Source organism: Cyprinodon tularosa, unplaced genomic scaffold (assembly GCF_016077235.1).
Source record: "Cyprinodon tularosa strain WSP-4 unplaced genomic scaffold, ASM1607723v1 ctg386, whole genome shotgun sequence".
Classification (NCBI taxonomy): domain Eukaryota; kingdom Metazoa; phylum Chordata; class Actinopteri; order Cyprinodontiformes; family Cyprinodontidae; genus Cyprinodon; species Cyprinodon tularosa.
The window spans coordinates 547,356-561,158 of NW_024039103.1; the positions used below are offsets into that span (position 1 = coordinate 547,356).

At 37.7% G+C, this 13,803-nt stretch overlaps 1 protein-coding gene and 3 non-coding genes across 6 annotated transcripts in view; 1 reads left to right on the top strand and 3 right to left on the bottom strand.

The window, feature by feature from the left end:
* The window catches only part of shank1 (SH3 and multiple ankyrin repeat domains 1), a 130,944-nt gene extending 127,186 nt beyond the window's left edge, over positions 1 to 3,758 (top strand). For all 3 annotated transcript variants that reach the window (XM_038297323.1, XM_038297325.1, XM_038297324.1), the window contains 2 exons: positions 304 to 1,194; positions 2,258 to 3,758. In XM_038297323.1, coding sequence (XP_038153251.1) covers positions 304 to 1,194; positions 2,258 to 2,345 — 979 coding nt within the window. In that variant the 3' untranslated portion in view covers positions 2,346 to 3,758. The remainder of the gene's footprint in view (positions 1 to 303; positions 1,195 to 2,257) is intronic.
* Positions 3,759 to 7,572: 3,814 nt separating this feature from the next.
* On the bottom strand, positions 7,573 to 7,664 carry LOC119791313. The gene has a single exon (XR_005281837.1). It is a non-coding gene; the product is annotated as a small nucleolar RNA SNORD88 (small nucleolar RNA).
* A 140-nt stretch (positions 7,665 to 7,804) lies between these two features.
* On the bottom strand, positions 7,805 to 7,896 carry LOC119791314. The gene has a single exon (XR_005281838.1). It is a non-coding gene; the product is annotated as a small nucleolar RNA SNORD88 (small nucleolar RNA).
* Positions 7,897 to 8,042: 146 nt separating this feature from the next.
* Positions 8,043 to 8,134, bottom strand: LOC119791315. The gene has a single exon (XR_005281839.1). It is a non-coding gene; the product is annotated as a small nucleolar RNA SNORD88 (small nucleolar RNA).
* Positions 8,135 to 13,803: the final 5,669 nt, after the last annotated feature.

The following is a 13,803-nucleotide window of genomic DNA, read 5'->3' on the forward strand; positions in this document are numbered from 1 at the left end:
TCTGCACACGCTTCTAAGTCACGTTTTTTTCTTCAATGTTTCTTTACATACATGGGTACATTTTCAGCAGTAGTTGGCATTTTCTTATTTTATTAAAGGAATAAAATGCAGTGAAAACAGCTCTCTTGCATCAGCATTGAATCATAATTTCACTAAGAACAATTTTATTTTAAGATTAGCTTCTGAACGTATTTGTGTATTACAAACAAAAGACATTGTATATAACTTTGTTCTCTGTTCATCTCACTGTTGCTGGATCTCTGTTGTAGTTTTCTGTCATCCTTTTTATGCTTTTGTTCTCAGGTTTTCTGAAGACTCCGCCTCAGCACTGAGTCCGCCATCAGTCCGCTCCCAGTCTCCATCTCCAATTTCTTTATCACAGCCATCCTTATCGCCGTCTCCCACCCCAGCCTCTCAGTACCCAAACTGGGGGCGTTCCCCATCGCCTCAGCCTCCAGCCACTTCTCAACCTCCCCGTTCCCACTCCCCGTTGTCCCCAACGTCTTATTCCCCTTACCCTACATCTCCCAAGCACAGACCTGTGTACCGAACCAAAGCCCTGGAGTTCCAGTTTATCCCGAGTCGAGAGTCCCGAAAGGCAGAATCTCACATCCTTCAGCGCAGACGAGCTCCGAGTCCTCTTATATCCCAATCGGAAAGGCCCAAAGTGGCCCCACCCCGCCCATCGTCCCTTCCCCTTCTCCCTACGTCACCTCTCTACAGTGCCATCTACGACCTCCGTGGTTCAGTCACTCCTCCGTCTCCTGGGAATCCTCTTGGAGATCCTTACTTTTCACCTTCTCCTCCTCTGTTCGCCCCCTCTGGAGCCCCACCACCTCCAAACTCCACCTTAGTAGTGTCACGATCTCTTTCCCCAACCCATTTTCTTTCAGGGACATCCTCTCCACCCCTGCACCCCCACCCGCCTCCTACCTGTCTAAGTTACCCCCACTTACCACCCCCTTCCCCCACAAAGCCTTTTGCTTCCAAGCCTTTACCCTATTGGACCAAGTACGATGTTGCAGACTGGCTGGCGTACCTCAACCTTGGCGAGCATAGAGAGCGGTTTCTTGACAATGAGATTGATGGCAGCCATTTGCCCTCTTTGACCAAGGAAGACTACCTGGATCTGGGGGTGACGCGAGTGGGGCACAGAATGAATATAGAGCGAGCCCTAAGGAGTGTCATGGATAGGTAATATTTGACTTTTAACTACAAACTGCAATGTTTTTTATTAAACAATCTGTATATATTGCAGTGTGTTTTCAGTCATTATGAATGACATATTGCCTATGATGCACTGATTAATGTAAAGAAATAAGAACCCAATATAGTTGAAAGCAGGGGCTCTCAAATAGGGGCCCAGGACCCCCTTGGGGTCATGAAACACCAAGTGGGGGGGGTTTGAGGTGATTTTAACAATCATTTTTATGTTATCCCTGAGCTATAAGGAGGGCCAAAATATATAACGGAATAAATACGTGTGGATGTAAATAAGTCTACCATGAAATATGTAAACATTACATCTTAGTAAATTTTATATATCTTGCATTAAATAATAAAAAAAAATGAATAAACTTCCCATTAAATCAATAAAAATGCATTTAAAGCGATTAAATAAATATCATTAATAATAAATGTATTAAAAAATGAATAAAATTACTCTACCCTATGATTGAATACACACATATGAACACACAGACATAAATATATAGTGTCACACTATCCTATTGGGACTTTCCATAGACTTCCATTCATTTCTCACTCACTTCTATGGCCTAACCCAGACCCTTAACCTAACCATTTCCAACACATACCTAACCCTAAACCTAACCAATACCCAATTTACATGGGGACTAGTCGTTGGTCCCCACAAGCACCTGAAGGTCCCCAAAATGTAGTATATTCCTAAAAAAAACATGGCCACACACACACAAAAATATGTATACAAACAGTATATAAGAAACCATGGTTTGAAGTATAAACTAAAGCTAAAACAAATGATTTTGTGAATTTTTTCAATGGATTTTTTCCCATTCTCCCTAAAATCCAAGAAAAACAAAAGAAAATGTAACACTTGGGATGCCTTTAAAAGATGAACAGCACCCTCTGCCTGTTGAAACACTCTAATTCAACATTTACACTGAAACCACTGCAGAAGATTTAAGGTTTTTAATAATGCTAAGTAATGCAACAAATGTGCAGAGGAATAAAGAACAGCAACATTAAAACAGTCTTTTGTCTCCTTTGTCCTCAGGTTGTCCAGCAGTCCGTTCCCCATTTCTGTTCTCTCTCCTCGGGAGGGGCAGACTGACAGGAGAAGGGACGACGGGAGTCGGAGTTGAGGCTGTAAAAGAGGGGCAGGGAGGGTTTGAAGTCAGTGATGGAGGAGGCCACAGTTGCTGCTGTTCATGACGGTGGATTCACAGGTTTCTGCAAGTGGGAGTCCCTGAAAGAGGGGGAGAAACAAGGGGAAAGGCTGATGATTTGTCCCCACGCCGGCTGGTGCTCTGATTTAAACAAACACCCCTTACATCCATCCAAACACAATCACAGTAACAAAACCTAACTAAACCTCCTCTCTTACTAAAACATATGAAGACTTTATGGCTGCAGCAGAGATTATAAAGTTAGATTTATTAAGATCACAACCCATTTACACTGAACTGGTGGATTTAGTGTTGGGCTTCAGGGAAGAGTCGTCTTCAGCTGGCTGGCTGTTTTTGTTCAGGTATAAAAGTGTGCAAAGATCCAGAGTTTACTTTCTTATCAGATGTTTGGAGGAGGTTTCGTTTGTGTGATTTATTTCATTTAGCAGAATAGTCATGGTAAGAAATGAAAGCCTCTGTTTTTAGGTCGAGTATAAGTGATCTGGTCTTTACCAAGTTTAATGTACAGCTCTCTGTTTTTTGTGACAGTCCAACATATCCTGTGTGTCCAATGACAGCAGGGCTATCACAACCCTTATGTTTTTAACTTAAAGTATCTCCTTAATTCAAATGAGAATTTTGTTTTTTTGTTTTTTGTTATTTAAGCTGCAGCTTAAATTTCCAGAATAAATCCCAATCCCCCAGGATCCCCTGGGGCACGCTCTCTGGATTTTATAGCTCAATAAATCCACCCCATCAGCATCAGCTTAAATACTGATATCCATAGTTTTCTATCCCATACCAGGTTGATAGTGACCAGTTGCTTCTGGTCATTGCTTACATGTTTCCTTCTAGGCATTGTGTTAAAACCTGATCCAGAGCAGCAAACTGAGAAAACTGGACACACTGATGGTGAATCATCACTAGAAATGAAAAAGAATCACGAGGCTCTGTCTTTTAAGTCCCACAGAGGCAGCCAGGGGTTGAAAAGGGATAAAGAACAGATCATTTCTTACCAAAAAGAGGTTTTACTTTCTTCTACCATGACTGGACCTCTGCAGCTTCATGTTTTGGAGGAGTCCAGGGAGCAGATGGATGACCGGTGTGTTCGCTGTGTTTGTTATGTCTTTTCTTTTACCCCATCACTGGTAGGGCTCTGTTCTCACTGCAGATCCTTTGTTTAGCATTGCTATATTATTTTGTTGTCCTTATAGCTTTTATCATCTTATAACGACGTACATACAGACTGGTCACTGTATCACAACGTGTAGCAAAAATAAGTGCCCAGATCTACATCATAAAAAGAATAAATGACATAAAAAAAACTCACTGATATGCAGTCAGGCACACATGTTACTGCTATCCATGCCTGCATGCATACACCAACATGTAGATAAACACAAACACTCTGCGTTTGCGTCAGAGTTTATTTAACACCTTATATATAAAGACACAGAGTCCACGTTTGGATCCGAGACATACCTGTGCACAAAGGAGACAGACTGTGCTTTCAACTGTTAGACTGGATCCAAGCGAACGTGAAGAGATATCTTCCAAAAGGAGTTCAGTTTTCTTCTGGAGAACAACTCTGCTCAGACCTTCTGGGAAGAGGGACACTTGGAATGAGGGGTGAGGGATGGGGGTTTAAAAGAAAAACTGCCATTATCTTAATCTTTTTCCTCCCTGCTCCTTCCATCCCTGTCCACACATGCTAAAAAAAAACTCCAGAAGGCGACAAAGAGAGATCGTCCAAGAGAAACGCTTGTATCGAATTTTAATACTACGATTGTTCTTACAGTTTTTAAACTACAAACGGAAACACTGGAACTACTGGTATTGATACGACAAGACCTGTTGTTACTGCTTATCGTTACTATCATCGTCCTTACTGTTATTCCGGCCCCAGAAAAGCCCCGGTTTCCTCCTCTTAGGGTGTGAATGAAGATGCATGCTGAATCCTCTGTGTTGTTTGATTTAAACAAAAGCCTTGCAAACATAATGTGAAGCACATCGATGGATTTCTTTTTCCCCCTTGATCCTGATGTTTTGACTGTGCAGCTTTAATCAGAATATCATACTCATTTTAAAAGCCTCAAAGTGTACTTTTCACCTGTAAAAGTTAGTGATATTATTCAGATGCTGTGACAATGTAGCAACTGTTACTCTGGGGATACCCAGGACATATCAGTGAGGAACTTTTTTTATTATTTAAACCCATAGAATAACAATCCCCTCTTATCTAATATTTGTGCTTTTTTTTTTTTTGCCTCAAAGGTATTTTACTTCCCCATCAGCTTTGCACATTAACCTCTGAGATCGAATATAAGGGCTCTCTTATGACTTCACGCTTTCACCTGTTCTCCTGCTCTGAGTCCGAGAACAGTTTTATCAAACTGCATCTTTTACAGCAGAGTCTCTCTCCAACCCCTCTGCTATCCTTGAGTCTATTTTTGCAAAAAGGAAAGATTTTTTTCATATTTTTCATATCTCTATTTTTTTGCATCCTGTTGCACATATCTTCATTCTGTCAATGCACATTCGTAAATGCTGACTTGTATTTGTATCTGCAGAAGGTCAAGAGGAGATCCTCCTAGAATGCATAAGGAAATAGCAATAAGGACGATGAAAATAATGGTCATTAAACACGGTTTAAGGAGAGAAAAAAAGGATTCTTAAAAGTTCTAAAGAATCTCTGTCTTCCAAGTAATGTTTATCATGAAGATGTATTTATTTAACTGTTCTGCTTTCTATACAGTTTGACCCGTTCTCCACACCAGCTCCGCTCTGTCCGTTTTGTTTGCAGCTCGGAGTGATCACAGTGCATAATTTTTGTTAACAGCATATGATGCAGAGGCTGTCTCACCATTGGTAACACCCTAAATATCCCATCACACGTTGGAAATATGAGTAGCAATGTTTGATAATGGCCAGAACTTTAGTGGTGGTGCCCACAGGGTATTGATACTGGAGGCCTGCTTAAATAGGGACTGTTGGGATAGTACAAAATTGGAATCTGCAAGGCATTTACTCCATACAGATAATACATATTGGTATATCTGTGTCCTTGTCTATTAACTTCCTGGGAATGTTTAGCTCAGTTCATGTCTATTTGAGCCTCTAAATAGATGACATTATGCAGGTGTTTTGATGTTTTCCTTCTCTGAAGAACAGGAGTAAACAATCAACATTTAGAAAACAGCAAATCACCCCTAAAAGTTTAGTTATTTTTCTTCCTCTTTTGTGTTTTTTACCTGGGATTATCCGCGTCGCTGTCAATAATAGCAGCCGACATCCTAACAGGAACCTGGTTCATACAGGGAACTCGAAACTGGATCTTTAGAATTACTGCAAGTTGACCCCCAAAATGATTTTAATCTAAATATGTGATTAGATAAATGTCATGAAATAAAGAAATATACACATCTAATGCTTCACTCTTTATAAAAAGAGTGAAGTATGTACTTTTAGGGGTTCACCAATCTCTGGCTCTGATACTTTGGGGGGGTCATAGGCTGAAATGTGTGGGAACCTCTGCTCTAGGTACCATACGTAAGGGTTTAGGTCATATTGGGAGTTATCTAGTGCTTCTTAAAAGAGCACGTACCAGATAACATATTCTATATGGAAGTATGGTTTTTATTTTTTGAAAAAAATGCTATCAAAAATCACTAAAAGCCTCAAATTGTAACTTATATTCAAGTCACACTGTAAGTACCTCTGCAGGTTCTGGCCTTATCACGTTGCTTTCAACATTGTTTGTGAAAGTAAAATAGGATATTATTAAACCTGCTCAACAGACAGATGTTTCTATCAGATCTATAAATGGTTTTCTAGTGTAAATTAAGCTTAAAAGAACTCATGTCTTCTGTTTTGTGACTCTTGGTAAAAGATTTTGGATATTTTTTTTCTGGATTTCTAGTTTCTGAGTGGTCTCATATTGACTGTCAGGGGTTAAAAGTTACAATCTGAGGGAATAGGTCTGACTCTATAGAAAGCATTTCTTTTCGTTTAAGAGATCTTTAAAAAAATTAGTGAACTGAAGAATGGTATCTTACAGAATATATATATGTATATGTGACATGCATATACACATTCATATAAATATATATGAATTTCAAATGTTTTAAGAGATGATAAATTGTTAGAATTATAATAAAGATAAACAAAGCTCTAGCTTATGGTGGTTTGTGTTGCTTGTTTTAGGAGTCCTTTTACAGGTCATATTAAAGCTGTAAAATACAGGAAATTCTGGAAACATTTCCTACTAGGATATTTACAGAAAAACATTTAAACGGGGGTTGACGTGTTTTGCATAAGAAAAAAAACTAAATTCATGTTCTTCAGAAACAAACCTTATTTCTGCAAAATAAATCATTAAATGGCAGCTGTTGGAATAGGAAATGCATGTCATGTTTCATTTCCATTCTTAACCAGGCATTTAATAGAAAGTATTTCTCCAAATTGATGTCTTTAAATGTTAATTTTAAAAGAAAAAAAAAAAATCTAAAATTTTGACAGATCAATCCTTTCCTGGCCTTGTGTTCGGGGACGTTAATTCATTTCATATTTAAGAGTAAAGTGGAGTTGATTTAACCTGCTAAACTAAGCCAAATTTGTTTAATGAAACAGAATAAGTCAGAACACAAAAACTGAAGATTTAGGAAAAAATAAAAAGTACTTTCAACTAAACCTCACCAACTCCAAAAACAAGTTAAACCATATTGGCTAGGGGCTTGGAAAATTGTTTTGTGCAACTAAAATCATAGGTCTTCCTGTATAAAAATGTAAAAAAAATTAGGATACACTTTATTCTGAAATTATACAGGTTTCTGAACAGGTTTGTGTGCCTCAATCTGAGGGCAACCTCTGCAAATCCAACTCAGTTTTAATAATTTAACTGAATGATTCCTACAGGAATATCAGGGTAAATATGCAGACTCAGAGAGAGATGATTTAAAATCAACTTTTATTTATAAAGCCAAAAAACAGACAATCAGTATCTGAAACAGAACAATTTGCCACAACTTGAAGTGTAGGAGGTCTGCAAGAAGATCAATGCCTAAAAAAAAAAAAAAAAAAAAAAAAAAAAAAAAAATTATGTTAGAAAGTAAAAAATAGTTACTGATCTTGAGTAATTCAAATTGATCCAAGCCCTAAAAAGACATGGGGTTAAGATCTGGATCATTAAGGCATTAGAGAATGTTTTCTCCTCAGAAACTCTGGCTTGTCAAGGCCAAAGATGCACTTCTGTCTCCATGCAGACTCAGAGCCCAGTGCAAGTCATCAGTGGAGAATCTTAGTGTGTGACTTCATTTCATTATTCGACCCACCTCTGAAAAGTCAATCTTCTCTTCGTAAATTTAGTCTGGGTGTGGAAAAAAAAAAAAACCAAGTTAACTTGACAATTCTAATCTTCCATTTAGCTCAAAGTTCATTTTCTCCTCAGAAACTCTGGCTTGTCAAGGCCAAAGATGCACTTCCATCTCCATGCAGACTCGGAGCCCAGTGCAAGTCATCAATGGAGAAGGTTAATTTGTCACTTAATTGTATTACTTGACCCACCTCTGATCAGTCCATCACTTCATGACCTTAGTCTGGAGAGAGAGAAAAAAAAAAACAGGAAATAAGTCAACTCTAAAGTTATAATCATGGATTTAGCGCAACATTGTTCCCTTTCTCCTCAGAAACTCTGGCTTGTCAAGGCCAAAGGTGCACTTCTGTCTCCATGCAGACTCAGAGCCCAGTGCAACTCATCACATGAAAGTTGAAATAAATTAAACTGCAGCACACAAACACACAACATAATTGGCTAAAAATGATCTTAACCTTTTGGTGCACGAGCTGTATCGTTAGCTATCATGCTAACTTTATGCTAAACGCATGGCGTCCACGTGGGGAAAAAGGCCCACTGCAGAAATAAAATGTACAATTGAATATTTAACAATATTAATGTTAATATTTTATAATGGCTCAGTGAGGCGGTAATTTAATCAACATCGCCACTTCATTTAAATTCGACTAAACAATGAATCCAAAATAGCCGTTAGTTTTAGGGGAAATTAGTCAAAAAGCTAACAAGAGGATTCAAAAATGGAATTTGAATACAATGGGTTGTAAAACGCGATGCTATAAGACTGGAAATTTTCGTGAAGATAAATATTCTCTTACCTTAAAGTGTAAAAAAGCAAAAAAATTTAACTGCCGGCTGCAGCCTACTACAATATACTACAGCCCAACGTGACCAGCGACTACATAAGCTCCCACACAGACCGGATGCTGCGCAATTGACTGATGTTAGTAATGTATCGATAGCTCCCCTAGTGGACGGGAGGGCATCTAAAAAAAATTTACCCTGACCACAGACTAACAAAAACACATCACAAAATGGAAAGACAAAAATAAAATATTCTTATTCTTGGTAAATTTTAACTTTCAAGCAAAATTTTGAAATGAAAACAAATTAGACTCACAAGACTGTCTAGATATTTATATAGTACATGTAAGAACTAATTACAAAAAATCAAATCAGATCAGATTTTCCATTAACACTCATTAAAGCAAAAAAATAATTTATATAAAAATATTCTACTATTGAAATACATTTTAGTATGCCTAGTTATACACTTTTATACAACTGGCAATAAATGGTCAAAATACATGGAATCATGGTGAATCTTCTTTCTACAAACAAAGAAATAAAGATTATGGAGTCTTAAATAATAATAAAAGAAAACTCATGATAACTTTTTCATATGCAACTATTTAATGGAAAAGGAAATAAAACTAAATGGATATTCTTTTACAATTTTAAACCAGATGTTTAAGTTTTAACAAACAAATAGATGAATGAATAGATTAAAAAAGTGATTAAGAATCCATCTCACTAGCTGAATATTTTCTACATTGAAAAATAAAACAAAAACTTTACTATCAGCCCGTGGCAGATTTTAATAAAATTAAAAAGTAAACACTGGTTCCTCTCTGATGACCTTCAATTACTTATATTACTTTCTAAACATAGATATTTCCACAGTGAAGTGGCAGATTTTGAAAATGTTGCCGTTGGATTGATGTCGGGTATTTGCAGTCCTGCAGGTCATATATTTGGAGCTAGCTAGTTAAAATTTTCTGGTTATAAAAGGAAAACATCCTGTCAGATCTATGGATGCCATCAGACTATCACCTCTGTGTTTTAGGAAACCAACATATACAGATTTTAAACTTATTTCTTTGTCTTGTGCATGGATTACCATCCTTCCTTACCAGATGATGTGGTTATGGTCTTGTTTATCTGCAGTGCTTTATTTTGCCACTAGATGGAAGTAAATATATGAAGCAATACAAAAGTCACAAACAGCCTTTGGAAACAACTAATTTATCATCAATTTCTGAGTCGGTGATACCACTGTTTATATAAGATCCCTCCTTTAAACATTCTCCTTCTCTTAGTCACTGACATAATAGAAGATGGTAATGATTAGGCTAGTTCTTCCAGATTAAGTCACTTAAAAATAGCAACCTTTAAGCAGATATTAAAGTATCAATCAAGCCTGCAGTTATCTTTTTATGGGCCTTTATAATAATATTATCTGACATATTAGTGGAATTAAATATTTTAATCTCCTGTAAGTGGAAAGTCATCATAATTAACAGACTTAAAGGCTTTAAACCATCATTCTCGGCTGTAATTAATCTATGTTATATGCATCACTTTGCTAATATTTATTTTTTATTTATCGAATATGTTTTGTATCCATTATAATAGTTTTAGCATTAATGCAAATGGGATAAAAATATTTGAATGTTAAATGTTTGAGGGAGAATATAAGGGATCCAGTTAATATAATTTTTAATTAAATAAACACTTGAAACAGCCAATAAATATTATAGCTGTATGTCACACCAAAAGTTAAAAAAATGACTAAAATAAAATGATATGGGAATTTCTGTATATGGACATCTATTTTTAACTTATAGTCTAAAATGTGTATGTTGGATAATTGAAGGATCTTCATGAGGACGTGTCTATTCTGTGTGTGGATGGGTGTCTGCATGTGTGTGTCAGTGGTTGTTTGTCTCATATATCTCCATGCTAACCCAACATCAGGACAATGCAGAATCTGTAGGTCATGCATGCTGAGTTACTGAAACCATTTTAGTCTTAGCTTCTTTAATAAACCTTTATTACTGAAACTGGTTTGCTTAATCTTAAAATATCTGGATCCTGAGAGAAAGAGAGGTGGTTATTTTCTCCTATTGTGAAATCACATCATTGTGTGATTTCAGTTTATTGTGAGCTTCAACCAAGCCTTTAAAACAATACCAACAATAAGACCCAGTGATTAGTAAGTTTAACGATAGAACTGTCTTTACATTTACTGTTAACTTAAAATATGTAGAAAAACCACAAAAAAAGAACATTCAAATTTAATCAATATTTTAAACCAATATTATATTTCTTTGATGGAAACGTTTTACCAGGACATTAATGTAAACTCTTTTATTTTGTAGAAGAAAAAAAACAACATATTTTATAACCTAGATCTGTTACAAATAAGTGCAGCAACTTGTTGATTCGGGGGGGAAATGAAGGAACATTTGCTGTGGTGTCAAAAGTTCACACATTTGTTACTTAAGTAGAAGTATAGATACTGCAGTTTAAAAACACTGGTAAAAGTTGAAGTATCAACTTGACCTCTTTACTCAAGTAAAAGTGAAAAAGTATGTGCTCCAAAAACTACTTAAAGTATAAAAGTATAAAGTAAAAACAGCCAGATGCCACTATATGAATCGAAAGCTCAAATTTTCAACTATTTAGAATAATTCTTTGAGACAGGGCCAAGGATGAGGGAGGTCTTGTTGGTCTCCGTCTCCCGATACGCTCTCGCCTGTGTCCGACCTTTCAGACATTTCAACATCTTTTTCTGAATCCGACATTGTAGCATGGCATAGACAATTCGAGTTTGCAGTTTGAAGAAAACCTGCTTGCTTCTGATGATTTCCTTTAGCTAACCAATGAGTGTTTGTGTTATAGGACTCATCCAATCACACTAGTTTTCACTAGATGTGGATGGCGCCAATGATCTGCATTGGATGCCGCACATGATGTGAAATAAATATTTAGAAACGTTAAACCGAAGCCAAGAGTAACGAGTAACGTTTGTTTTAAAAATGTAAGGAATAGAAAGTACAGATACTTGTGTAAAAATGTAATGAGTAGAAGTCAGAAGTAGGAAAAAAAATAAGAAATGGAGTAAAGTATAGATACCTAAAAAGTTTCAAGTAACGAAGTATTTGTACTTCATGCAGGTATCTCACACCAACTGTGGAGAAAGTTTTAAACTGAGGGCCAGTTTCTCAGTCAGGATAATAAAAAAAATCTAATAATCTCAATAAGCTCAATAATTAGACTTTTAGGAAGAAAAGGATAGGGCTGGGTATTGTTAAAAAAATTTCGGTTCCGGTACCAATACCGATACCTTCACTTCGATACCGGTTCCTGAACGATACTTTTTTCGATACCAGTTTTATAATATCAATTCGAAAAAAAAGAAAATTACACAACATAAAATAGTACAAATCTTGAGTTTTATTTTAAGCTCTGTTTTTCCATTTACATTTTTCCTCTTACATAAAAAAATAAATAATTCAGTGTCTAATATTCACTGTTACATTGTGAGGACCTTTTTACTTAGCAGTTTTCCTTTAGAAAAATTACCATGTCTGACAAACAAGCCCGTTGAATGGGATCCTACTGACAGCGCACCGCTGGTATGGGGGGGGTCTGAGCGGCTCCGACAGAAATATTGAAGGCAGGATGAACTGACTGCACTGATTACGTTTTCAGGTGGATTTTCCCACTTAAAAACATAATAAAACTACTTTATTCCCACTGATCACAGCAAATATAGCTGCAAGGCAAATAAAGGATAGAGTAGCTCCGCCCAACGCGCGTCTGACCCACTTTGCAACCGCGCAGCCAGAGCAGCAAAGCTTCTTCAGCAGCGCGTCAGAAGCTGGTACAAGCAGCAAAAATGAAGCAGCAGACGAGATTTTGCTGCTCTTGCTGCGTCCAGTTTGAAAGCAGCATGATTCACTCCGCTCTGGCTTTGCTCTGCCCACGGGCTGCTGAGAGGAGGATGGTCGCGCTGGCTGCGGTCCGCTCTTCTTGCAGTCAAACACTGAGCGACTTTCTGCTCTTAAATTATTTCCGTGCACGATGTATTGCATTGTGCACTATTAGTAGGGATGGGAATCGAAAACCGGTTCTGAACAGGAACCGGTTCCGTATTTTCCGATTCCATGGCATCGTTTGGCAGCTCGCTGAACGATTCTTTTTTCGATTCCCGCAGCACCAGAGCCTAGAGCGCCGGCTCTGGGGAGCACGACTTACGTCACGTTTTTTTACGTACGTTACGCAAGTTACGCAAGTTGGAAGAACTATTCGAGGAGGAAGACAACGAGCTGCGGTCACTTTGTGAATCAAAGCCCCGTCTTTCCTTAGCCCAGAGGGTAGATCAGGAAATCCAGCTCTATAAAAGCTTGCCCTCCATCCCCTGCAGGGATAGCGCCACACTGTGGTGGTGGAACAAGCAGGATACGCTGCCCTTGCTATCTGACTGGCTGAAAACTACCTCTGTGTGCAGGCTTCCTCCACCCCATCTGAGAGGGTGTCCTCCATGGCTGGAGACACCATAAGCCCTGAAAGATCCCGTATCCTTCCAGAAAAAGCAGATATGCTCATCTTTCTGCAAAATAACTGTTAATTTTCCCTACTACTGTTTTATAATTAGTATTTTTTGTTATTTAAAATAGGTTATTATCCCATCATTTGTTATTAGACATTGTTGGTTATTAAGTTTGTTCTTGTATTAATTTTTCATTTAAACACAGATGTTACTCCAGTTTCACATTTCCTGTGGACATCTTGATCTTGTTGATTTTGTAAGATTGTGCAATAGTTAAGTAAACACAGTTGATGCTGATAATCAAACTGTTTGTTCTCCTTTTTTCCCCAAATTGGAATCGAAAAAAGAATCGATAAAGAATCGAATCGTTTCATAGAATCGAAAAGGGAATCGGAATCGTGAAAATCTTTTCAATTCCCAACCCTAACTATTAGCATCAGTCTTAATAAAGTGAAGCCGCACTTTTGACCTGGGGGGCATTTTAAAGGGGTTCCGCGACGCTGCAACCAGTTCACAAAAGATACACATGAACCCTGGCTGTAGGCGTGACCACCTGTGTATTTTTCCTGGATGACGCAATCACCTTAAGTGTTCCAGCCAATCACCGAAACTTGGTACCGAAAGACGAGGCATGTTTCGATACTCTGTAGAACCGAAGCATTTCGGTCGGTACCATAAAAGTACCGAAGTTCGGTACCCAGCCCTAGAAAAGGACTCTACGCTTGCAGCCAAATCAACACAGAAAA